The 24,811-nt window shown below is 42.6% G+C and overlaps 1 protein-coding gene across 8 annotated transcripts in view; it reads left to right on the top strand.

Annotated features, from left to right (window-relative positions):
- mcf2l2 (MCF.2 cell line derived transforming sequence-like 2) overlaps window positions 1–23,953 on the top strand; it is a 146,438-nt gene extending 122,485 nt beyond the window's left edge. For 4 of the 8 annotated variants that reach the window (XM_055861143.1, XM_055861144.1, XM_055861146.1 and 1 more), the window contains 16 exons: window positions 27–119; window positions 315–407; window positions 836–961; window positions 1,181–1,399; window positions 2,239–2,331; window positions 3,452–3,530; window positions 5,115–5,169; window positions 5,315–5,412; window positions 7,686–7,784; window positions 12,457–12,543; window positions 13,172–13,246; window positions 13,619–13,708; window positions 14,052–14,167; window positions 14,655–14,770; window positions 19,556–19,653; window positions 21,966–23,953. In XM_055861143.1, coding sequence (XP_055717118.1) covers window positions 27–119; window positions 315–407; window positions 836–961; window positions 1,181–1,399; window positions 2,239–2,331; window positions 3,452–3,530; window positions 5,115–5,169; window positions 5,315–5,412; window positions 7,686–7,784; window positions 12,457–12,543; window positions 13,172–13,246; window positions 13,619–13,708; window positions 14,052–14,167; window positions 14,655–14,770; window positions 19,556–19,653; window positions 21,966–22,057 — 1,629 coding nt within the window. In that variant the 3' untranslated portion in view covers window positions 22,058–23,953. The remainder of the gene's footprint in view (window positions 1–26; window positions 120–314; window positions 408–835; window positions 962–1,180; window positions 1,400–2,238; window positions 2,332–3,451; window positions 3,531–5,114; window positions 5,170–5,314; window positions 5,413–7,685; window positions 7,785–12,456; window positions 12,544–13,171; window positions 13,247–13,618; window positions 13,709–14,051; window positions 14,168–14,654; window positions 14,771–19,555; window positions 19,654–21,965) is intronic. The other 4 variants (XM_055861148.1, XM_055861150.1, XM_055861149.1 and 1 more) reach the window with 4 other exon arrangements.
- Window positions 23,954–24,811: the final 858 nt, after the last annotated feature.

Below are 24,811 nucleotides of genomic sequence, written 5' to 3'. Positions count from 1 at the left end.
AAGTCTCTGTGTGTGTCTCTCTCCAGAAAGAAGAGCTGCAGATCTATGAGAAATACTGTCAGAACAAGCCCCGATCAGAGGCCCTGTGGAGACAGTGTGGTGACAGCCTGTTTTTCCAGGTGACTCCCCTTCCCTATGTGTCTCATTGTTAACATGGTTATGATATAGTATTCCACTATATAATGGTGTCAGTTTACATTAAGCAACATGTCATTGGACAAACTTACATTTTCTGTTTGGATGACTGAAATTATAGCATTGACTTAACACAAATGATTGCAACTAGAAACATTCTGTGATGTTTGTTACTGCAGGAATGTCAGAAGAAGCTGGACCACAAACTCTCCCTGGATGCATATTTACTCAAGCCTGTGCAGAGGATCACCAAGTACCAGCTGATGCTCAAGGCAAGTCAAATCTCTCACCTTAGCACCATACAATCAAGCCATCTACATCAACACACAGATAACAGATACTATGCTCAAACTTGATCCTTGGGCTAACATGCAGAGCACTTCATTCAGTCCTAATAGGATTGGAAGTCTCAAGTATATGTATTTGTTATGCCTAGTGCACCTTGATATCTTGCAGTAAAACCACCCACACAGACAGGTCAGTACCTGTAGCCATGTTGCTGAAAAGACACAGCTGAATGGATATTGAATAGTATAAGTTGCTGTTGGTTTTAGAGCGGTTTCTTTGCAGTAGCCTGTGTGGTTGGAAAGCCTTCATTCTGAGACTTGGTCTGTTGTTAGTGTAGGAGTAAGCCAAACACTGAAAGATACATTATTTATCCAACTTCACTTTGTCCCTACCGGCTCTGTTCCCCTTCTAGGAGATGCTGAAATGCAGTAAGAATCAGGAGGGTACTGCTGAGTTGGAGGAGGCCCTGGCCACCATGCTGGACATCATCAAATCTGTCAATGACTCCATGCATCAGATCGCCATAACAGGATTTGAGGTCAGTATGACTGGGCTGGAGTTTAAGGGTGTGAAAAATCAGTTTGATACCTTTCTTAGAGTGGATCTTCTGGGAAAGTTATAGGAAACCCTGCCGTAAATGAGTTTGACTAATCGGGCGGAGAGGGACTGTCATGGCTAGGCTGTATAGATGTATAGAGGGTGTACTGTATGTATGTGGGTGTGGGACTGATGGCCTCTGTGTCTCTCTCACCCCCAGGGAAACCTTAGTGAGCTGGGGAAGCTTCTGATGCAGGGCTCGTTCAACGTGTGGACGGACCACAAGAAGGGCCACAGCAAGGTGAAGGACCTGGCCCGCTTCAAGCCCATGCAGAGGCACCTGTTCCTCTACAATAAGATGCTGCTCTTCTGTAAGAAGCGGGAGGAGACCACAGACGAGAAGCCATCCCCCTCCTATAGCTTCAAGCACTCACTAAAGGTGAGGTCGGTTGGTGGGGTCAGTTCTTGTTGGACAAACATAACCTGTGTGTATGTAACTGATGTGAAATGGCTAGCTAGTTAGCGGTGGTGCGCGCTAATAGCGTTTCAATCGGTGACGTCACTCGCTTTGAGACCTTGAAGTAGTGGTTCCCCTTGCTCTGCAAGGGCCGCGGCTTTTGTGGAGCGATGGGTAACGAGGCTTCGTGGGTGACTGTTGTTGATGTGTGCAGAGGGTCCCTGGTTCGCGCCCGGGTCGGGCGAGGGGACGGACTAAAGCTATACTGTTACATGTATATACAAACATCACCTTTTGTGTAAGATAACTATTTCTGACCTGAAATTGAAACAAGAAAGCATGTGCTAAGTCCATTTGCTTGACTGTAGGGCCATACTGCCCATTATCCTACACTAAGTTCCCCCGCCTCAAATGGAAACTTCACAGTGGCTCTCTGAGACCCCTGAGAAACTTGGTATTCACTGTCACTCCCCATATTTCAATTCAAGCTTATCTAGACATGAAAAATCAAGGCAGTAAGCAGGGCCCTACGATGACAGGAACCTTTCATCACTGGGATCCTTGAACAACCATTTGTTTTCTTGAGGAAACCTTTGAACTTGTTTTCTGCTCCCACTCGCTGGCTAGTGTGCATGTAACCAACTCAATGAATAGTGCTACTCATCGCTCAATAGAAGTGAAAAGACACGTTTCAGCTTGTAAAAAAAAGCTGTAGCAGTTCACATTGGAAGAATACAAGGGCATCATAGTGTGAATCAGCGGTGTTAATCTAAAATATAAAGCCGTCACTGTTTTTAACCCCAGCCTTGCCTTTGTTTCAGATGAGTGCCGTGGGAATCACAGAAAATGTCAAAGGAGACATTAAGAAGTTCGAGGTCTGGTATAATGGCAGAGAGGAAGTCTATATCATTCAGGTACATGTCCATATAGTTTCTGTGTAAAAAAACAACTTCCAAAACACCATTGTTCTCATTTGATATTACCAGTTATAGTCTAAAGAATTCTAAATACATACTAGATAAACTTGATAAAACTGTGATTCGGCAACATCCTTTACTAAGTAGCATACAGTGCAATCGGAAAGTATTCAGACCACTTCCCTTTTTTCCACATTTTGTTACGTTACAGCCTTATTCTAAAATGGATTACATTTTAAAAATCATCATCGATGTACACACAATACCCCCTAATTACAAAGCGAAAACAGATTTCTGCAAATGCATTAAAAAATAAAAAACACACCTTATTTACATAAGTATTCAGACCCTTTGCTATTAAACTCGAAATTGAGCTCAGGTGCATCCTGTTTCCGTTGATTATCCTTGAGATGTTTCTACAACTTGATTGGAGTCCAATTGTGGTAAATTCAATTGATTGGACATGATTTGGAAAGGCGCACACCTGTCTATATAAGATCCCACAGTCAGAGAAAAAACCATGCCATGAGGTTGAAGGAATTGTCCAAGGATTGTGTCAAGTCACAGATCTTGGTAAGGGTAAGGGTACCAAAAAATGTCTGCAGCATTGAAGGTCCCAGTGGCCTCCATCATTCTTAAATGGAAAAAGTTTAGAACCATCAAGACTCTTCCTAGAGCTGGCCGCCCGGCCAAACTGAGCAGTTGGGGGAGAAGGGCCATGGTCAGGGAGGTGACCAATAACCCAATGGTCACTCTGACAGAGCACCAGAGTTAATCGGTGGAGATGAGAACCTTCCAGAAGGACACACATCTCTGCAGCACTCCACCAATCAGGCCTTTATGGTAGATTGGCCAGATGGATGCCATTCCTCAGTAAAAGGCACATGACAGACCACTTGGAGTTTGCCAAAAGGCACCTAAATGACTCAGACCATGAGAAACAAGATTCTTTGGTCTGATGAAACCAAACCCTTTGACCATTGGGTGGCAGTGTTGTCCTATGAAGAGTAGCCACCCACAGACATCATTCTCACAGAAACATCCATTGTCTGGTGTGAGACAAGCTGTAGAGTGAAACCTCAGGGTGTTTATATATATATATTGTGTGTCTCCACAGGCTCCCTCCATGGATGTGAAGAACATGTGGGTGTCAGAGATCCGAAAAGTTCTGACGGGCCAGCTCGAAGCTTGCAGAGGTATACAGTGTGTGGGGGTTCTCTCTAGGCATATTCAAACCACCCTCTCTCTCATACAGCACTAGACATCTGAACACAGCCCTGAACCCTCTCAGAATGCTGATGTGAATGTTAAGCAGTGGGGAGGGGGGGGGGGGGGGGGTTATCCAGTGTTGGAGGAGAGCTGATTTAGAGGTAGGGGAGGAAGGTGGACAACTGTTTGTGAACACATACCTGACCCTGGCGGTACAGTCCACTCACTCACACAGACACACACACACACACTCCTCTCCCTCCACCACCCTCCAGCAGTATGCATCAATCGTCGACTGTTCCGCTCTGAAGCTCCTGACAGTCAGGAAAACGACCCTCTGCTCTGTCTACACTCGGCTGGACTGACAAGCTGTGTGTATGAGAGAGAGAGGATGTGTGTGTGTGAGGGGACTGAGTAATGACATAGCAGCCCTCATATGAAGCAGAGTGAGAGAAAGATGCTCTGGCCTGCTGGAGGGTTGGAGGTGATTTACGCCTGTCTCGGCTGGCGAGCGGCGGGAAGGGGAGGGCAGCACGTAGCAGAAAAGAGCGGTACACAAGATAAGCCACTGTGTGCGGTATTAAAAAGCCCGGCGATGTGGGGTTTGTGTAATAGCATTGCAAGGCCAGTATACAGACCTTCCAGCTCTAGCAGTGGCTTGTACTGAGGATACCGGCTGCAGCTGTTTGATTTGATGACTCCCCTGGGCCTTGGCAGTTAACTGTCCTGTCCTCCTGTTAAAGGTCCAATGCAGCCATTTTTCTTTCAATATCAAATCATTTCTGGGTAACAATTAAGTACCTTACTGTGATTTTTTTTTTCCCAATGAAACTTGTCAAAAAGAAACAAAAATAGCTTCTTAGCAAAGAACAATTTCTCAAGCAAGAATTTTGATAGGACTGTCTGAGTGGTCTGAGAATACTGAAAATGAGCTATTATTGGCAGAGTTTTGGAACTATCTTTCTTATTGGTCTATTAAATAATGTACTGCCTGCCTCGGTGATGTCAAAACTTCAACCCACCAGAAGAGGCTGAAATTCCAGGCGGTCTTTTCAAACAGCTCTTACACTAAAAGGGCATTATCATAATTTTCACAATTTCACATCATTTTTTCAACCTCATTGTGTGGAAATGTATATAAAACACTGGATAATCAAATTTTGGACTGCACTGGGCCTTTAAAGACACGGATTAGTGGCTTCCATTCTGTCTGCACCACTGTTTTGGTCTATGGCTTCAGGTCTGACTGCACTGTTTTGGTCCACGGACTCTCCTGTGGCTTATGTGACTCTTGGGATTTCTCCTGTTTTATCGCCTGGCATTGAAACACATAGGTTTATCAGCCTGCTTTTGACTGCAGGTTTCTCACACAGTCCTACACACAGTGTGACATGCACAAGCATGCAAACACCAAATAAGAAACATACACACTTGCATACCAAATATCTCACCCAACAAATTCACCTCACTGACCTTTTTATGTCAATTTAACCTAAACTAATATCCCGGTCATTCCGTTGAAAATAAATCTACGTTTTATTCCAATGCCATTTTCTTTTCTCCATTCACAGAGGCTAGTCAACTCCATCAGAAGATCACTGAGAATGTGTATCATGCTCCCATGAGGTAGAGTACGCCGTCTCTCAACGTTTTCATCATGTCGTGTGATTGAATGGCGGCACCGCACAGATGCTCTCAAGGATAGTGAATGTAACGCTTCTACAGTGGCTGTGTGATTGACTGTCCTATATCTCTCCTCTCCTCCACTCAGAAACATGCGCAAAATGGCCCTGAGGCAGTCGGACTCGTCTAGCCCGGAGACAGGCTTCAGGAGGAGCAACCCCAGCCCCAACATGAGACAGAAACGAGGTGAGATGTCACAAAGCCGCAGCCAGCCCCGCCAGGCTCCCGGCCCTGCCAAACCAGCATCCACTCAGCTCCGCTGACTGGAAACAAAAGGCAGCAACTTCCATGTACAAATCATCCCATAATGGCATTATGAAAGACACCCCACTGATGGCACAATTAGCTGCGATGTTTTATCTGGGCTCTAACTATTCCTGGCTCCAACTCTTTCTGTCTCGGCATCAGCCAAAGCCAACCCCTCACCACCACTTCCCTCTGATCGCTCACTACATACACTATACTGGCGGATGAGGTAATGGGTAAGATTTCACGCTGTGTAGAGCCCGGCGGCAGAGCGCTGCTGCATGGTAGTCTTCCAGGGAGCGGGTGGTGGTGGTTAGAAGAGGAGAGTTGCTCTTTGCCTCTGGATGTGGTCAGTGGCTGGACGTCCCTGGCTCTAGGAGTACGTGGATCCGACAGGTGCTTAGTCCTGGGTGCATGAGGGCCTTTATTACCCCCACCACAGACTCACAGAGAAAATCTATGAAATCTCTCCCATTCTCCTCTGTGGGAAAGGAATATTACAGAGCTGGTTGAGCAATGGTGTTTTTCAGTCCCAACCTTACACTACAATGTCTACATTATTCATGCAGTTACACAACTGCAGTACAGTACGGTTTTGACTACAATGAGTTTTGAACTGTGGTCTGGTGGGACTTTTTAGTTTTGACCCATATGTAACTGATGCCAACCATTTCCCTGATTGGGACTGTTTCCTTTTGGGTCAGAAGGACCCACTCCAGAGGTCATGACCCCAAATACTGTAGTCCCACTAGTACACCTCCAAAGTATTCTGGGGTTAGTCTCACTAGCTGTTAGATTCTGCCAACGGTACGGTATATACCACGCTCAGATAGTCTGATGAAAGGCTTTCTCATTCTTTGTTATTATTATTTTTTTTCACCCTGCTTTTCTCCCCAATTTCGTGGTATCCAATTGTCTCATCACTGCAACTCCCGTAAGGACTCGGAAGAGGAGAAGGTCGAGAGCTGTGCGTCCGCCGAAACACAACCCAGCCAAGCTGCACTGCTTCTTGACACAACGCCCGCTTAACCTGGAAGCCAGCCGCACCAATATGTCGGAGGAAACACCGTACACCTGGCCACCCCGTCAGTGTGCACTGCGCCTGGCCCGCCACAGGAGTCGTTAGTGCGCGATGGGACAAGGACATCCCTGCTGGCCAAACTCTCCCCTAACCCGGACGACACTGTGGCCCACCCCATGGTTCTCCCGGTGGCGGCCGGCTGTGACAGAGCCTGGACTCGAACCCAGAATCTCTAGTGCCACAGCTAGCACTGCTATGCAGTGCCGTAGACCACAGCGCCACTCGTGAGGCCCTGCTTTCCCATTCTTAGTAAGTCTACTGTATTCTCTCTCATAGTTGTCCAAAAGCTCTGATTTATTTTCTAATCTCAAGATCTCCAGAAGGCCAGAGTAACCTCAGAGGACAGAAGCAGCAGCTGCGTTGACATCTCTCTGTTTGGCAGCTTTGACAGAGGTGTGAGAAGAGATGAACCTGGAAGTTGTGATTATTCTGTGTTCTCACAATCAGAAGGTGATAATTATGTACATGATAATATGGACATTTTGAGCGGTCCTCCAGGGCAGGTAGTTCAAGTGTCCTTGAAATCACACACTCTCCAAGACAAGCTGTCCATTTTGAAAAAGTGTAAAACTGTCTTCTAGTTTTGGCATTGGCAGGTGTCTAAATCCTTATACCCATGCAGTTCCAGCATGATTGTGGAGGACTCTTCTCTTCCTAATGCAGGTTGTGTTAATGGAACATAGAGGGGTAAATCATGGATCAGGTTTGTCCATATGGTGAAAGTCTCCAGGAAATTCCATGGCAAACTTATTATGCATCTCAGAGCTCTGTCAGCGTTGTGATTAGACCAGAGAGAGACCCGTTTAGTGGAGATGAGAAAGATCTAGATAAAAGCCATCATTAAGGACCATCTGTCTCCAATCTTACAAACATTACTTTTTACAACCTTGTCAGCACTCTTCAAACTTGTGACAATTTGAATATATTTTCAGAAATAGGTTTAGGTTGGTCTACCCCTGATCTTTGAATCAGTTTTCATGCGCACTCAAGTGTGGGTGGTTGAATAGGGTCTCCATAATGTCCAGGATTGTCATGGTATCCATTACTCTTACAAAGTCGTCCCTCAGGCTTTCTCTCTACCCTCTGCTTCTGCTTTCTCCTTTACCGTTTTCCTCTCCCTTTCCCTCCCTAGCTGAGGCTTCTGCAACTAATAACCCTGACCACAATGCTGCTCTTGCTAGAAAGCGCTTCACCTTGCAGGGCCTCTCTAATAGAAGGTCTCTTCCCTCAGGTAAAGAAGCCATGACATCTCCACTGACCTGCTCACCCTGTCTTTATCACCACCCTGTCCTCATCCCCTCTTTGAAGTGGTCCCACTCATTGTGTTGTATACAACTTCACCTACTCTCGTTCATTCTCATTGTTAGTCATTATCCTTAGCCTGCTACTCTGTATGTCCTCGTGCCGCAGGCAGTGCTGCTAATACACACTGGTGCTTTCACTCAGAGCAGAGAACTGGTGTATGTAAAGTATGTCAGGCGGAGTCAGAGGAAGGAAGAGGAAGGAAGAGGAAGGAGAGGAGGAAGGAAGTCACAAAAATGTGTCAAAGACTCCAGCCACCCAAGCCATAGACTGTCCTCTCTGCTACCGCACGGCAAGTGGTACCAGTGCACCAAGTCTGGAACAGTGCACCAAGTCTGGAACCAACAGGACCTTAAACAGCTTCCCAAGACATGAGACTGCTCAACAAGATTGATAAATAGCTAATCAAATGGCTACCCAGACTACCTGCATTTACCCTTTTTTTGCACTGACTATGCACACACACTAGACTCTACCCACACACTCACACATACTTACACCGACAACCCAACACACACACATTACATATGCACACACATGCATACTGATACCACACACACACACACACACACACACACACACACACACACACACACACACACACACACACACACACACACACACACACTTTCACACTCACCACGTATGCTGCTGCTCCTGCTCCACATACGCTGCTGCTACAGATCAATCTATTATCTATCCTGTTGCCTAGTCACTTTACCCCATATATATACTCAGTGGCCAGTTTTTTAGGTACACCCATCTAGTACTGGTTCGGACCCTCCTTTACCTCCAGAACATACTGAATTCTTTGTGGAGTGGAAACATTGCTCAATTGGTATCAAGGGACCTAACGTGTGCCAGGAAAACATTCCCCACACTATTACACCACCGCCATGAGCCTGTACTGTTGACACCAAGCAGGATGGGGCCATAGACTCATGCTGCTTACATCAAATCAGCATGACCCAACAGGAACTGGAATTCGTCGGACCACTCCTCAATTGTCCAGTGTTGGTGATCGCCTGCCCACTAGAGCTGCTTCTTCTTGTTTTTAGCTGATAGGAGTGGAACCCTATGTGGTCGTCTGTTGCAATAGCCCATCCGTGACAAGGACCGACGAGTTGTGCGTTCTGAAATGCCGTTCTGCATACCATATGCCATTATTTGCTTGTTTATGGACCGCCTGTTAGCTTGCACGATTCTTGCCATTCTCCTTCGACCTCTCATCAACGAGCTGTTTTCGCCCACAGGAATTCCGCTCACTGGATGTTTAATGTTTTTCTCTGTAAACCCTAGACACTGTCGTGTGTGAAAAGACCAGGAGGCCGGCCGTATCTGAGATACTGGAACCGGCACGCCTGGCACTGACGATCATACCACGCTCAAAGTTGCTTAGGTCGCAAACTTTTCCCATTCTAACGTTCGATCGAATACTAACTGAATGCCTCGATGCATGTCTGCCTGCTTTTTAGAGAACCACGGTCATGTCAATCACTGAGTGTATGTACATAGCTACCTCAATTACCTCGTACCCTTGCACATCGACTCAGTACTGGTACTCACTGTATATAGCCATAGTATATAGTTATTAGTTATATAGTTATTTTTATTGTTATTGTTATTCACTGTGAATGTATTTCTTGTCACTATTTTTATTTTTTATCTTTTAACTCTGCATTGTTGGAAATTGTTGAACCCGTCAGTAAGCATTTCACCCTTAGTCTACACCTGTAGTTTACGAAGCATGTGACAGATAACATTTGATTTGATTAGAATTTTCCAAATAATAATGTCTAGAGAACAAAGGGATTTCACATTTTCAAGACTAGAGAACAACCTTGGCATCCAGGCAGTGAAAACGCATGAAGGCTAAATTCGCAGACAGGTAGCCTTAGTAAATGTCAGCCTGTAATGCTTTTGACATTCAAAAGTGTATTAACATTTTTTTAAGAGGATGGTTTGATTCAAGGTTCTTCTCCACAGAATACATCCTTAATAACAATACTGATAGCCTGATTAGCTACATCTGATTATATTTTACAACAAACATTTGATTTATTTTAGTTAAACAAACCAATTGAACAGGGAGATAGGTGTATTTTATTATTATTTTTTATTTTTATTTTTATTATTATCTTACCACTTTGGTGCTATTACAGGGGTCTTGTGGTTTGTAAGTGGGCAATAACATTACTGTACATAATATGTCATCATTTGTATGGTGATAATCTAATACTGTGTTGTTGGCTCCATTCATGATGCAGAGCAGGCTAGCTGAAGAGAAATGGACACTGAGGGGGTGATGTTTTTGTACTTATTGGCCCGCCGAGGTAATGCCTCGCTGTGAACTTGAGTTGTCGATAGATTTCATCTTGTTAGCATACCCCACCCCAACCATACCCCACCCATGCTAAAAGATTTCATGACCGCCATCGATAAAAGACAGAACTAGCAGCCATCTTCATCAACCTAGCCAAGGCTTTTGTCAATCACCGCATTCTTATCGGTAGACTCAACAGCCTTGGTTTCTCTAATGACTGCCTCGCCTGGTTCACTAACTACTTCTCAGATAGAGTTCAGTGTGTCAAATCGGAGGAACTGTTGTCCAGACCTCTGGCAGTCTCTATGGGGGTGCCACAGGATTACATTTTCAGGCCAACTCTTTTCTCTGTATATATCAATGATGTCGCTCTTGCTGCTGGTGATTCTTTGATCCACCTCTACGCAGACGACACCGTTCTGTATACTTCTGGCCCTTCTTTGGACACTGTGCTAACAAACCTCCAAACGAGCTTCAACGCCGTACAACACTCCTTCCGTGGCCTCCAATTGCTCTTAGATGCAAGTAAAACGAAATGCATGCTCTTCAACCGATCGCTACCCGCCCACCCGACTAGCATCACTACTCTGGACGGTTCCGACTTAGAATATGTTGACAACTATAAATACCTAGGTGTCTGGCTAGACTGTAAACTCTCCTTCCAGACTCACAGTAAGGATCTCCAAACCAAAGTTAAATCTAGAATTGGCTTCCTATTCCGCAACAAAGCCTCCTTCACTCATGCTGCCAAACATACCCTTGTAAAACTGACTATCCTACCGATCCTTGACTTTGGCGATGTCATTTACAAAATAGCTTCCAACACTCTACTCAGCAAATTGGATGCAATCTATCACAGTGCCATCCGTTTTGTCACCAAAGCCCCATATACCACCCACCACTGCGACCTGTATGCTCTCGTTGGCTGGTCCTCGCTACATATTCGTCGCCAAACCCACTGGCTCCAGGTCATCTATAAGTCTTTGCTAGGTAAAGCTCCGCCTTATCTCAGCTCACTGGTCACCATAGCAACACCCACCCGTAGCTCGCGCTCCAGCAGGTATATTTCACTGGTCATCCCCAAAGCCAATTTGTCCTTTGGCCGCCTTTCCTTCCAGTTCTCTGCTGCCAATGACTGGAACGAATTGCAAAAATCACTGAAGTTGGAGACTTATATTTCCCTCACTAACTTTAAGCGTCAGCTGTCAGAGCAGTTTACCGATCGCTGCAGGTGTACACAGCCCATCTGTAAATATCCCATCCAACCAACTACCTAGTTCATCCCCATATTTGTTATTGTTTTTGTGCTCTTTTGCACACCAGTTTTTCTACTTGCACATCCTCATTTGCACATATATCACTCTAGTGTAAATTGCTAAATTGTAATTACTTCGCCACTGTTGGCCTATTTATTGCCTTACCTCCTTACTTCATCTGCTCACACTTTATACAGATTTTTCTATTGTGTTATTGACTGTACGTTTGTTTATCCCGTGTGTAACTCTGTGTTGTTGCTTTTGTAGCACTGCTTTGCTTTATCTTGGCCAGGTCTCAATTGTAAATGAGAACTTGTTCTCAACTGGCCTACCTGGTTAAATAAAGGAGAATTTTTTTAAAAATAATAATAAATTGGTTTCTAATATGCGCCTGTGAGGATGCAACAACCCGCCCGCAATGTCCACGATTTGTCTTCATCTTCCTGCACTTCCTCGTGTCTCCTCCATTCATTGCATGTTTCTCAGTCCCACAGTCAACCGCCTGCCTGTTTGAACTCACTAATCTGATACAATTAAGAGAAATTAATCATCTTGAAGGGATAGTGCGCCATTTTGGCAATTAAGTCTCTGCGTGCCATTTGAAGGAAGTTGAAGGTCATTTCTGGAGCTATTGCTAACTAGCATTAGCACAATGACTGGAAGTCTAAAGGAACAGCTAGCATGCTTCTACTTCCTTCAAACTGCATGCAGAGACACAAAACTACACTCCATGAGTTTATCTGACTCTAAGTAAGTAGAAAAAGGGGCTTAATTGCGAAAATGTCACACTATCCATTTAAGCTGGACAGTGTTTAGTGAGGAATCAACAGTGACAGTTATCACCAAGTCTTGTATCAAATCAGAAGTCAATCCAGAGAAAAGGCAGAAATCCTCAAAGGAATATGCTCATTTAGCCTTGCCACTAAAATCCTTCTCTGTGCCTTCCTGTGCCATCCATCCCTCTCTCCCTCCCTCATATTCTTCTGCCCAGCTAATTGCTAACCCTGCCCTGCCTTTCACAGCCGATCCTCCATCTAAGGTGACAGATGTCACGCGCCGCTTCTCTTTAGCCTCCTCTATCAGTGTCTCCGCCACCAGACGCACAAAAGGTACCTGATTGCCTGGGGTCTTTCGCTTTCTTTTTATCTCTACTCCCGTAGCCATCAAACTTTTTAAAGTGTCTGAGAGCAGGTACAGACCGGTTAGTGAGGGGGCTCTTCGAGAGAGAGAGGGAAGGGAGAGAGAGCTAGAGATGTAGAGAGCAGGAGTCAGCTAAGGTAATGAGAAAAAAAAAAATCTCAACAAGTCCTACCCATTTTATGAATCTCATGATATTGATGAGATGATGAATAAAATCAGTCTTTCTCAGAAATGAAACAAAAAGGTTAAAAAAAATTGTTGAGAAACCATAGTAATCAAATGTGAAATTTGATAACCTGACATTTGAAATGTGGTGTGATATTCAGAGCTGCAAAGCATGTGCAATTGTTGTGGAATTTAGATGAGAACTTAATTTTTCCAATATTCCCCTCCTTTCTTCTTCCTAATAATCAAGTATTTCAATAATTTATGAGCAATGAAAACTGAGGATGTGCAATAAAATTTGTAAGTCGCTCTGGATAAGAGCGTCTGCTAAATGACTTAAATGTAAATGTAATAAAATGGATTTTGCTTGACTGTCTCAATAGATCTAATTTTCCACTAACGCTTCCACCATGCATTCATTGCCCCTGACAGGTCCTCCTTCAACTCATGTTAAAAAGACCAAAAGACATGAGATAAAGAGTGATCCAACACCATTCGGTTATGAAGGTAGCTATAGCTATAGCAGTATGCTGTGGATCTGTGCATGTTCAGCCGTCTTTGTTAATGGGGACGGCTTTGCATTTTGGTGAGGTGACGTGTGTGTGCGTGTGCTTGCATGCTGTCTGTGTTCATGTGTGGGTGTGTGTTTTGCCTGCTCCGTTGTGATTCAATGTGATGCATGGTATATGTATTAGTTTGGCACAAAAAGTGCTGAACAAGATGACTTCACATTAGCAGTGCCATGTTTTTGGTAATGAGTCGGTGTGGCTGTGGAGCGATGATGGCTCCTTCATTTATTTCTGAATGCGTATATCAATTTCCTGCAATGTGATGTAAAATGGCATCCCAGTGGTCTGTAAAGAGCTAATTTCCTCCCAGATACATTACGCAGTGCTATCCCTGCTGCGAGCAGACACAAAGGCACCACAAGCACTGATTCAGCTGTGCCTAGGTCCACTTCTCAACCAGGTAATCTACTGATGGAAAGTCACGCTACGACATATTTATCTTTTCTCATTTTGCTGTTTTTTTTTTTTTTTTAATTGTATTTTTTTTTGCCATTGGGTGTCTTGTTGTATGAAACCTTTTCGATTGGTTTCTTGCATTGTTTTTTAGATATTTCCAACTTCTTCATACCTTCTTTGACTGTCAGAATAAATGTTTCAGAATGTTCAATGCTTATGTGTAAAGGGTACATTTGCAAAGCAGTGGATGTGTAATGCCATGTCTTAAAACTAACGTGTTCACTTCTTCTAGTCAACTGAAGGGTTAACAGGACCTTGTCTTCTTTCTGTGTGCTTTTTTTCTCTAGGCTGGACACAACGTTGTTTGCCTTCAATGGACACAGAGGACTTTGAAACCATCCATTCGAGTGCAGAGGAGCTCTCCAACTCTTCGGATGGTGAGGACCAGTCCAGTAATAAAAATGTAAGTTATGTTGAATAAATCCTGACAGGTAACTTCATCCCCTCCATCTTGTTGCTCCTCTTAAATCCTTCCAATCCCCGGGAAATAAATCCTCTCTGCTTAATTATTTCCCACCATCACCCATCTTGTTAACGCGGGCTGACGACTTGACATTTAAAAGACAAAATAGCCTAGTGTGGGTCTCCCCAGAGCCTCCGGATTTCTCCTTCCATTACAATCTTTCTGATGTATGAGAGCTGGAGATCTGTTTTAATGGAGGGCCTGCTTCACAACTCTACCACACTGAGAATAATGCTCCCTGAGTCCAATATGAGACTGACGGATGGACATGCTGTACACACACATAGAATAGATGGGTGGACACAGACACACGTCACATGACACACACCAAAGTTACACAACATCACATACAAAGACAAACCACAACTACAAGGATAGGGTATCTCGTCTAAATCACCCTCCTCCTCCATTCTCTCCCTGCTCTTAGGTGGACAATGATCGCTTCCGTGTCCAGTTGACGTACGAGTCGAGGACAGCGCAGGACCTGTCTCTGGAGTCAGGAGATTTAGTACAGTTCCTGGATGAGGCAGAGAATGGCCACTGGTGAGTGATGGTTGCACCCACCCTCTCTGTCCATTGAACACTATGAGAGTCCCAGAGAGAAACCAATTCTCCTGCCGTAGTAAGAGGGAACCAATTCAACAGGATAAAGCACAATCATATTAGTCATTGTTCCTGCACTGTATTCACACACTGCCCATCTCTATCTCTTCTCTGATTTTAAACTGTGTTTGTAAAAATGTATAACTAATAACAATGTTGTTCCTGGGTTCCCTTGGGACTAACAGTTATTGCTGTGTAGTTTTATATTAAAAGTTAATTAATTGTCAAATTATTTCGATGAGGCATTCAGGATATTAAAGCATAAATGTTGAGTAGATCTGTATATCACAGTGGAAATTAAAACACAATGCCTAAATGAATAATATATCCGTCTGTTCGATTCATCCCACCACTATGAGGAGTGGTTATTACCTTCTCACAGTAATAGCCTCCAGAATCCATTGCAAGCCAGGGTGGATGAGAGAGGGATTGTGGTTTCACACGAGCTTTCGCAGTGCATTTTGGGGTGACTAATACCCCATTAGATTAAAGCTGCACTTAAAAATGCTTTGAATATGCTCATATTTCATCAACTCATGCATATTTCATATTTTAAAACCGTCTTCAATCATTTGCATCTTTGGGTTCTGGCACTAAAACGTCTCACACAACCCTCTCCTCTCCTTTTCAGCAGTCAGTGATATGAAGAATTTATATATTTTTTCATGGATGGAAGTCAACATGTACTGTACAGAAGTTTTTAAAACTCTGCACAACTCTCTTTGTGTATGATAGTTCTGACTAACTGAAATCTGGTCCACCATTTGCATTGATGTTAGCACAGTGCTCCCAGGAGCGGGTGCACCTGTCTGTCCATGCCACGGATAAGGTGTCAGCTTCACACCTAGCATCCACACGTAGGCTTCAGTACGTCCCCAGCACACTCACTGTTGACAGCATATTTACAAATGCTGTCAACAGGAACTTTGCAAGAACAAGAATGTATCCTTTTGTGACCATTTTGATTTGCTGTGGGAGCAACCAGCACTCTGTAAAAGAGAGTGAATTCACCCTAACCGCAGGGGTTCCAAGATTATCTCCAGCAACATTGCAAACTGTTTTAGAGACTGACAGCCAGGGTATATTAATGCTCCAGTCCTCTCTGTCGTAATCAACAACAGAGGACATGGAAAGCGTATCACCTCCTGTAGAAATGGTAGTACAGTCAATGTAACTTAATTTATGTTTCTCTCACTCCCCTGAATACCTATGTCAATCTGACAGCTTTTGTCATCAGTAATCATGTGCCTATAAACCTGCATTACACTGTTAGCACTGAGACAATTGACCCTAGTAGGAAGCCCACTGGGAGCAGTTCACCTTGCACTATCAGCGCAAATAAGCAACCCAGAAAAGGGCAAAAATTGCCCACAATAACATATGTAGACTGAGAAACAAGGTTCATGAAATCAATAACTTACTAACATCAGATAACATTCATTTCCTTGCTGTCGCTGAAACTCACATGGATAATTTATTTGACAGTGTTAGCAATACATGGTTATAACATCTACAGAAGAGACAGGAATGCCAATGGGGGAGGTGTTGCTGTATAAATTGAGTCATATTCCTGTAAAACTTACAGAGGATCTCATGTCATGCTGTTGAAGCATTATGGGTTCAGGTTCACCCGCCTCAACTAAAGCCTATTCTTGTGGAAAATTGCTATAGACCACGGAGTGCTAAAAGTCTGTATCTTGATAATGTGTGAAGTGCTTGATAGTGTATGTGATATCAACAGAGAGGTATATTTTCTGGGTGACCTAAATATTGACTCATTTTCTTCAAGCTGTCCACTCAAGAAAAAGCTTCAAACTGTAACCAGTGCCTGCGATCTGGTTCAGGTTATTATTCAACTTACCAGGGTATATATGACTGAAATCATCCACGTGTATTGATCACATCTTTACTAATGCTGCAGAAATATGCTCTAAAGCAGTATCCACACCCATCGGATGTAGTGATCATAATATAGTAGCCATATCTAGAAAAACCAAAGTTTCAAAGACTGGGCCTAAAATAGTTTATAAGAGATCATACGAGAGGTTTTGTAGTGATTCCTATGTTGAAGATGTAAAGAATATTTGCTGGTCTGTGTGTATTGAGGAGCAACCAGATGCCAGAATTTACACATTTATGAAATTGCTTCTTCAATTTACTGATAAGGATGCACCCAGTGGATTGATGAGGAATTAAAACATTTTATGGTTGAGAGGGACGAGGCGAAAGTCTGGCTCCAAAGCCGATTGGCAAATTGAGAAATCATATGACTAAACTAAACAAAAAGAAGAAGTTGTACTACAAAACAAAGATAAAAGATATAAAGGATGATTAAAAAGCCTTGGAGCAGCTTAAATGACATTTTTGGCAAAAAGGCTAACTCAGCTCCATCCTTCATTTAATCAGATAGCTTATTCATCACAAACCCTCTGATATTGCCAACTACTTTAATTACTTTTTCATTGGCAAATTAGCAAACTCTGAACCTTCATATCCCTTAATAACTGACCAAATTATGAAAGACAAGCATTGTTATTTTGAATTCTTTAAAGTGAGTGTGGAAGGGGTGTAACAATTATTGCTGTCTATCAATAATGGCAAACCACCTGATATTGACAACTTTGATGGAAAATTACTGAGGATGGTAACGGACTATATTACCACTCTTATTTTCCATCTCTTCAATCTAGACCTACAGGACAGTGTGTGCCCTCAGGCCTTGAGGGAAGCACAAGTAATGCCTCTACCCAAGAATAGCAAAGCACCCTTTACTGGTTCAAACAGCTGACCCATCAGCCTGCTACTGACCTTTAGTAAACTTTTGGAAGAAGTTGTTTGACCAGATCCAGTACAATGCTATTTCACAGTAAACAAATTAACAACTGACTTTCAGCACGCATATAGGGAAGCGTACTCAACACTGACACAAATGATTGATGATTGGCAGAAAGAAATTGGTAACAAGAATATTGTGGTAGCTGTTTGTTAGACTTCAGTGCAGCTTTTGACATTATCGATCGTAATCTGCTGCTGAAAAAACTCATGTGTTATGGCTTTACATCCTCTGCCATATCATGGATGAAGAGTTACCTATCTAACAGAACACAGAGGGTGTTTTTTAATGGAAGCCCCTCTAACGTACACCAGGTAGAGTTTGGCATACCGCAAGGTAGCGGTCTTGCTTGGACCCTTACTTTTTCCTATTTAAACTAATGACCTACCACTAGTCTTGAGTAAAGCCTGTGTGTCTATTTATTGTGATGACTCAACATTATACACGCCAGCTACCACAGCAAGTGAAATCACTGCAACACTTAAAGAGCTGCAGTCAGTTTTAGAATGGGTGGCTAGTAATAAGCTGATTCCTTAATATATCCAAAACTAAAAGCATTGAATTTAGGACAAACTATTCGCTAAATCTTGTAGTGAATAATGTGTAAATTGAGCAAGTTGAGAAGACTGAACTGCTAGGTGTAACCCAAGATTGTAAACTGACATGGTCAGAACATGTTGATGCAAGGTAGCTAAGATTGGGACAGGTCTGTCTGTAAAGCTCTGCTTTCTTGACATCACAAGCAACAAAACAAGTCCTACAGGCCATAATCTTATCACACCTGGACTACCACCCAGTTATATGGTTAAGTGTCACAAAAAAAGACATAGGCAAATTACAGTTGCCCCTGAACAGAGCAGCACAGCTGGCCCTTAAATGTACACAGAGGGCTAATATCAATAACATGCGTGTCAATCTCTCCTGGTTCCAAGTAGAGGAAAGATTGACTGCATCACTACTTGTCTTTGGGAGAGGTAGTGGCGTGTTGAAAGCACCAAATTGTCTGTTCAAACAGCTAACACACAGCTCAGACCCCCATACATACCCCACAAGGCCTCCCAAGTGGGGTCTCTTCAGTCCCAAAGTCCAGAACAGACTCTGGGAAAGGCACAGTACTACATAGAGACATGACTACATGGAACTCTCTTCCACATCAAGTAACTTAAGCGAGCAGTAAAATCTGATTTAAAACCCCCCCCCCCTGATAAAACAGCACCTTACGACACGGACTTCGAAGAGAGACACACACACACACATGCATACGCACACACACTGTAAAATTTCACATTTTATATTGTACATTTCTAATAATAGAGTAATAATGCAATATGGTGTATTGTTTTATTTATGATATAGGCTGTTGTTTTGTTGTGATGTAATTGTTTTAATCTTGTAGCTGATGGGGGATCCTAATAAATACTAAATACATGAGAAATGGGAACAGTGCACCTACTAAGTCCCTTCATGTGGGTGGTTCGCATCAGGCCAAGGCCAGAGAGTGCTTGTTCCTCTAGGCAGAGCTGCAGAGTGTACAGGCAGAATGCTGGGAGGATTTAAATACATATATGAAGCAGTACAGAGGCTTTGGACAGAATCAACTGTCGGAAGCAGCAGCATAACCAATGAATACACAAGCTTTCCATCACACGAAGCAGGATGTCAAAAACTGAAACTTTGGACTCGACAGTTCACAGACAAGATCATAGAGAGAACTCCTGATCAAATACTATGCCTATAAATACGTGAGATTGTACACTCCCAGGGCCCCGTCAGGTCTCCCCACTGCCAATGGCAGTAATCCAACTCCTAGTCACTCTCTGATCACTTCTATTCCAGCATGAGGCCCTACACCAGCCTTTCCATTAAAGCCTACATTCTCTTTCATGTTTTAGGCTAGTCAAGAATCTTATTACTCAGAAGACAGGTCTGGTACCACCCAGTATACTTCAGACAGCAGCAGAAGGAGGTCACTCATACTGTAACACTACTGGTATTTCTGACTAATCCACATCCATTATAAAATTATGAGGTATTCCTGGCATTGCAAGAAAACACTCACCCTAGCTCAAAGCGGTAGTTTGATTCAGTGCTGGGGGATTGGGCGGGGTGCGTGCTTGGGTGGACTCTAACGGTAAAGCTTTTGCCTGAGAGGTGAACAAGCAAAGCATGATGTCATCCATTGCAGCATGATCTCTCTCTCCCCTCCCTCCCTCAACTCAGCCTTCCCTTGAAATGTTCAGTTCACGGCCTTGCTTGTCTTGTTGTCTTGGAGCTCTGTCCTTTAAACAAGTGCTCTCTCAAGCTCTTGTCTGCACTGAGAGGAATCCCATCTTCTGTTCTTTGCTTGGGCAGTTGACATATTTTTGCTCAGAGTTTCCCCACTTGAAACCATTTATAAGTCACATTCCAGCAGCATACTGGTTTGTACTACAATACAGTTTAATAGAAGCACTCTTCACTGGTATTGATCTTAATCAATATTGTTTCACCATCGTGTCCTTCTTTACACTGCTATTAAAACGGCATTGTTTGGTCAGTCATTGTATCCATTCTATGCAACCCCTTTCTAAAAAGACTGATGGTGATGTTTGACTCTTAAGAATCGCCTGTTGCTTGGCCTCCATAACGTTAGATCCTAACTCCCATGTACAGTGGGGCAAAAAAGTATTTAGTCAGCCACCAATTGTGCAGGTTCTCCCACTTAAAAAGATGAGAGAGGCCTGTAATTTTCATCATAGGTACACTTCAACTATGACAGACAAAATGAGAAAAGAAATCCAGAAAATCACATTGTAGGATTTTTAATGAATTTATTTGTAAATTATGGTGGAAAATAAGTATTTGGTCACCTACAAACAAGCAAGATTTCTGGCTCTCACAGACCTGTAACTTCTTCTTTAAGATGCTCCTCTGTCCTCCACTTGTTACCTGTATTAATGGCACCTGTTTGAACTTGTTATCAGTATAAAAGACACCTGTCCACAACCTCAAACAGTCACACTCCAAACTCCACTATGGCCAAGACCAAAGAGCTGTCAAAGGACACCAGAAACAAAATTGTAGACCTGCACCAGGCTGGGAAGACTGAATCTGCAATAGGTAAGCAGCTTGGTTTGAAGAAATCAACTGTGGGAGCAATTATTAGGAAATGGAAGACATACAAGACCACTGATAATCTCCCTCGATCTGGGGCTCCACGCAAGATCTCACCCCATGGGGTCAAAATGATCACAAGAACGGTGAGCAAAAATCCCAGAACCACACGGGGGGACCTAGTGAAGGACCTGCAGAGAGCTGGGACCAAAGTAACAAAGCCTACCATCGGTAACACACTACGCCGCCAGGGACTCAAATACTGCAGTGCCAGACGTGTCCCCCTGCTTAAGCCAGTACATGTCCAGGCCCGTCTGAAGTTTGCTAGAGAGCATTTGGATGATCCAGAAGAAGATTGGGAGAATGTCATATGGTCAGATGAAACCAAAATAGAACTTTTTGGTAAAAACTCAACTCGTCGTGTTTGGAGGACAAAGAATGCTGAGTTGCATCCAAAGAACACCATACCTACTGTGAAGCATGGGGGTGGAAACATCATGCTTTGGGGCTGTTTTTCTGCAAAGGGACCAGGACGACTGATCCGTGTAAAGGAAAGAATGAATGGGGCCACGTATCATGAGATTTTGAGTGAAAACCTCCTTCCATCAGCAAGGGCATTGAAGATGAAACTTGGCTGGGTCTTTCAGCATGACAATGATCCCAAACACACCACCCGGGCAACGAAGGAGTGGCTTCGTAAGAAGCATTTCAAGGTCCTGGAGTGGCCTAGCCAGTCTCCAGATCTCAACCCCATAGAAAATCTTTGGAGGGAGTTGAAAGTCCGTGTTGCCCAGCAACAGCCCCAAAACATCACTGCTCTAGAGGATATCTGCATGGAGGAATGGGCCAAAATACCAGCAACAGTGTGTGAAAACCCTGTGAAGACTTTACAGAAAACGTTTGACCTCTGTCATTGACAACAAAGGGTATATAACAACATATTGAGAAACTTTTGTTATTGACCAAATACTTATTTTCCACCATAATTTGCAAGTAAATAAATTAAAAATCCTACAATGTGATTTTTCTGGATTTTTTTTCTCATTTTGTCTGTCATAGTTGAAGTGTAGCTATGATAAATTACAGGCCTCTCTCATCTTTTTAAGTGGGAGAACTTGCACAATTGGTGGTTGACTAAATACTTTTTTGCCCCACTGTATGTGAGTTTGCGTCTTTAACTCTTCTTTTTTTTTTTTTTTTACATTCCAGATATCTTCAGTGACATGTGCACAGCAGCTCTGTCTGACTCAGAGGAAAATGAAACCAGTACGTGGGGAGATGTATCTCAGGAAAGTAGATAAGCATGATGGACCATTTGGCCATGAACTTCTGGAACATGCTGTTTGCCCAACTTGGTCAAGCTTCAAAGTGGGGGAGCAATTTCAGCTGCTGTGCTCAGACAGAGAAAAAGCAAGTCTGAAGTCAAGTCAATAGTGGTGTAGGTGCCCTCTGTTGTTGCTATGCTACACTGAAAATAAGACTTTTGCTCGGGTCAGCTTCTGAGATTAAAGAAAATAACTTTTACCATCATTTTGCCATGTGTCAAACCCTGTACTTGATTAGTGCTCTCAAAGATATTCTGATGTGCCTTTGCTGCACACCACACTCCCTCCTGTGGCCTAATCAAGGGTGTATTCATTATGTCTTGCAACGGAAACCGTTTACCGTTTAAGAACCAAACAGAAACAAACAGAGCAAACAGAATGAAATGGGTAGGGAATTACCTGAATTTGTCCAATAGAAACTTTAGTTTTTGTTGGAAAACGTTTTGCAACAGAATAGGCATAATGAATACACCCCAGGTAACCTTTTGTGAGGAGGGTCATCCTGAACACAGTGGGCCAGGAAGTACCACCATGGAAACTGGAGTTTTCTCCATCGAGGGGGAATATGTTTGATCTATAGACTTAATTGGAGACAAGCTTGATTGTATTCTTACCTTTTAAAAATCCTTAAAGTATAAATTTCTTCAAACTTTGTTTCGTCCTGCTGAATTCCTTGCCCGTTCAGTTGTTTTATAAATAACTGAGGGATTTCTCATTTTGCAAAAGATATTATTCTATTCCCTGAACAACATAAATAGCTCTTTACTTCATCTTATGTACACACGTAATATATTTTTTTTTTCACTAGTGTAAAATTTGTCTATAACTATTCTATAAATATCAATTCCCAACTGATCATTATATAAGTATTCATGCCATCTTCTTTCAGATTTTGGCTTGTGCCTCCCTATTGGATTCATCTCAAATCTACTGTATGTCCTTGTTGGAATGTAGTGAATTTACCCATGAAATAGCATCTTATGGTTGATTATGATTACAGGCATTGAACATAGCATTGAACTTATTCTAACAATGCACTATCATTCTAATGAAAATATTCAAATTTTACTGTACAGAATATTTATTGCTATACGCTATGTTCCCAATATATAATGTTTTACTATTATACATATTTAAGAACTAGCTAAGAGCCATCATATGACTCATATGATCCTTCAACAGTTTATCATCTGACTTTTGTATAAATATCAGTGTTTCTAAGCCATAGAATGGCATTGAAAGCCCCAGATATTATATAACATACCTGAGATTGTCTACCGCCACAGTATAGCAATCTTGTAATATAAAAAGCTGTATTGCTACTGCAAACATTTTTGTATTTATTTATTTGACTTTTATATCCAGGTTAGTCATTGAGAAGCAATTATTTTTCACAATAACAACATATTCAATGAACTTGTCGCATCATCTCAATGTGATTAAATCTTCTCTGAATATGACCGTCAAGGAACATTTCAACAGTGTTTTAACAATTTGGGGTGTTTTAAGAATTGGAAGACACTGAAAGTTATCAGCACATTCTCAAAGGGACTGAAGACAGAGGAAACTCTTGATGCAGTGTGGTAAATCCTGGTGATGGAATGTGAAGAAGAGGTCTGGACCTTTGCAAAAAATGTCTAAGACGTTATGAAAATCAGTCAAAAGGCAATGAATTCCCACAAAGAAGCTGCCTTTTTAGACAGGTTTTTGACTCAGTTGTGATGATTTAAGCCTGTGTTAAAATGAAATGTCATTATTTACGGAGAAATCAGAATAAATCTGTGACTGTTTTTATGGACCATGCCATCTAAGTTATGTGTAAATTATTTTTTCTGTAAAGTATATGATGAAATACATGCGTCTTGAAATCCATTATTTATTAATGCTCTTTTGTCAGTAAACAATGGGGTTTCAGGTAGCAGAATACAGCCAGCCCACTACATCATTGTAATTCCCTCAGTTGGTGACCGGTACAAAATTTTGATCTGCTTTCTTCTCCCGAGATTAAATTATATTTTAAAAACAAGCACATAAAGTTTTAAATGCTCAAGATATCTAGTCTCTGGCACCAGTTACATGAAAGAAATTATGAAAATAGCATTATTTATAGCACTTGAAAATGATGTCTAAAAACATATATTCTTTCTCTCAGAATCATTCATTTTCACCAAAAGCATTAACCTAAACCTGCCACTCTAAGTGCATCAACAGATTTCTTTACATAACTGTTATGCAACATATTTTTTAGATTAAAAGATGTGATCTTCGTAGGCCAAATTTCCTTGCTGGTGAGTATCATATAGATGTACATTTCATGCTGTTTTGCATTGCCTTTCACTTATCTTTTAATTTCCATTGGCATATACACTACTAGGGCATATCTTAGCACTAGCTCCACTTCAATAAAGTGTTCCAAAAAAAATATTGTGTAGTGTCCTGGACCTTTTCAAAAAGGTAGTTATCACTGCAATGTGAACATTTAGTCCATCACAGCCAATCACTGCGGTAGAAATTGAGTGTGGTACAGGGAATGACAATGGCAGGGGGGTGGAGGGCAAGGCAAGGCTTTGTTGTACAATGTCTTTCAAGTTACATATGGGAATACAGGTGGAGAGAGGAGTTGACACAAAGAGCTGGAGATGTGACAGGAATACAGAAGCTGGGACTTGAGGAAAAAAGGAAAAGGAGGAAAGGGACTTGCTTGCGCTCATCACTTTGTCCTCCAGGCTT

The sequence above is a fragment of the Salvelinus fontinalis genome, chromosome 14, assembly GCF_029448725.1.
Source record: "Salvelinus fontinalis isolate EN_2023a chromosome 14, ASM2944872v1, whole genome shotgun sequence".
Classification (NCBI taxonomy): Eukaryota; Metazoa; Chordata; class Actinopteri; order Salmoniformes; family Salmonidae; genus Salvelinus; species Salvelinus fontinalis.
The sequence above is the reverse complement of the archived record's forward strand: the minus strand, read 5'-3'. Positions and strand labels throughout refer to the sequence as shown.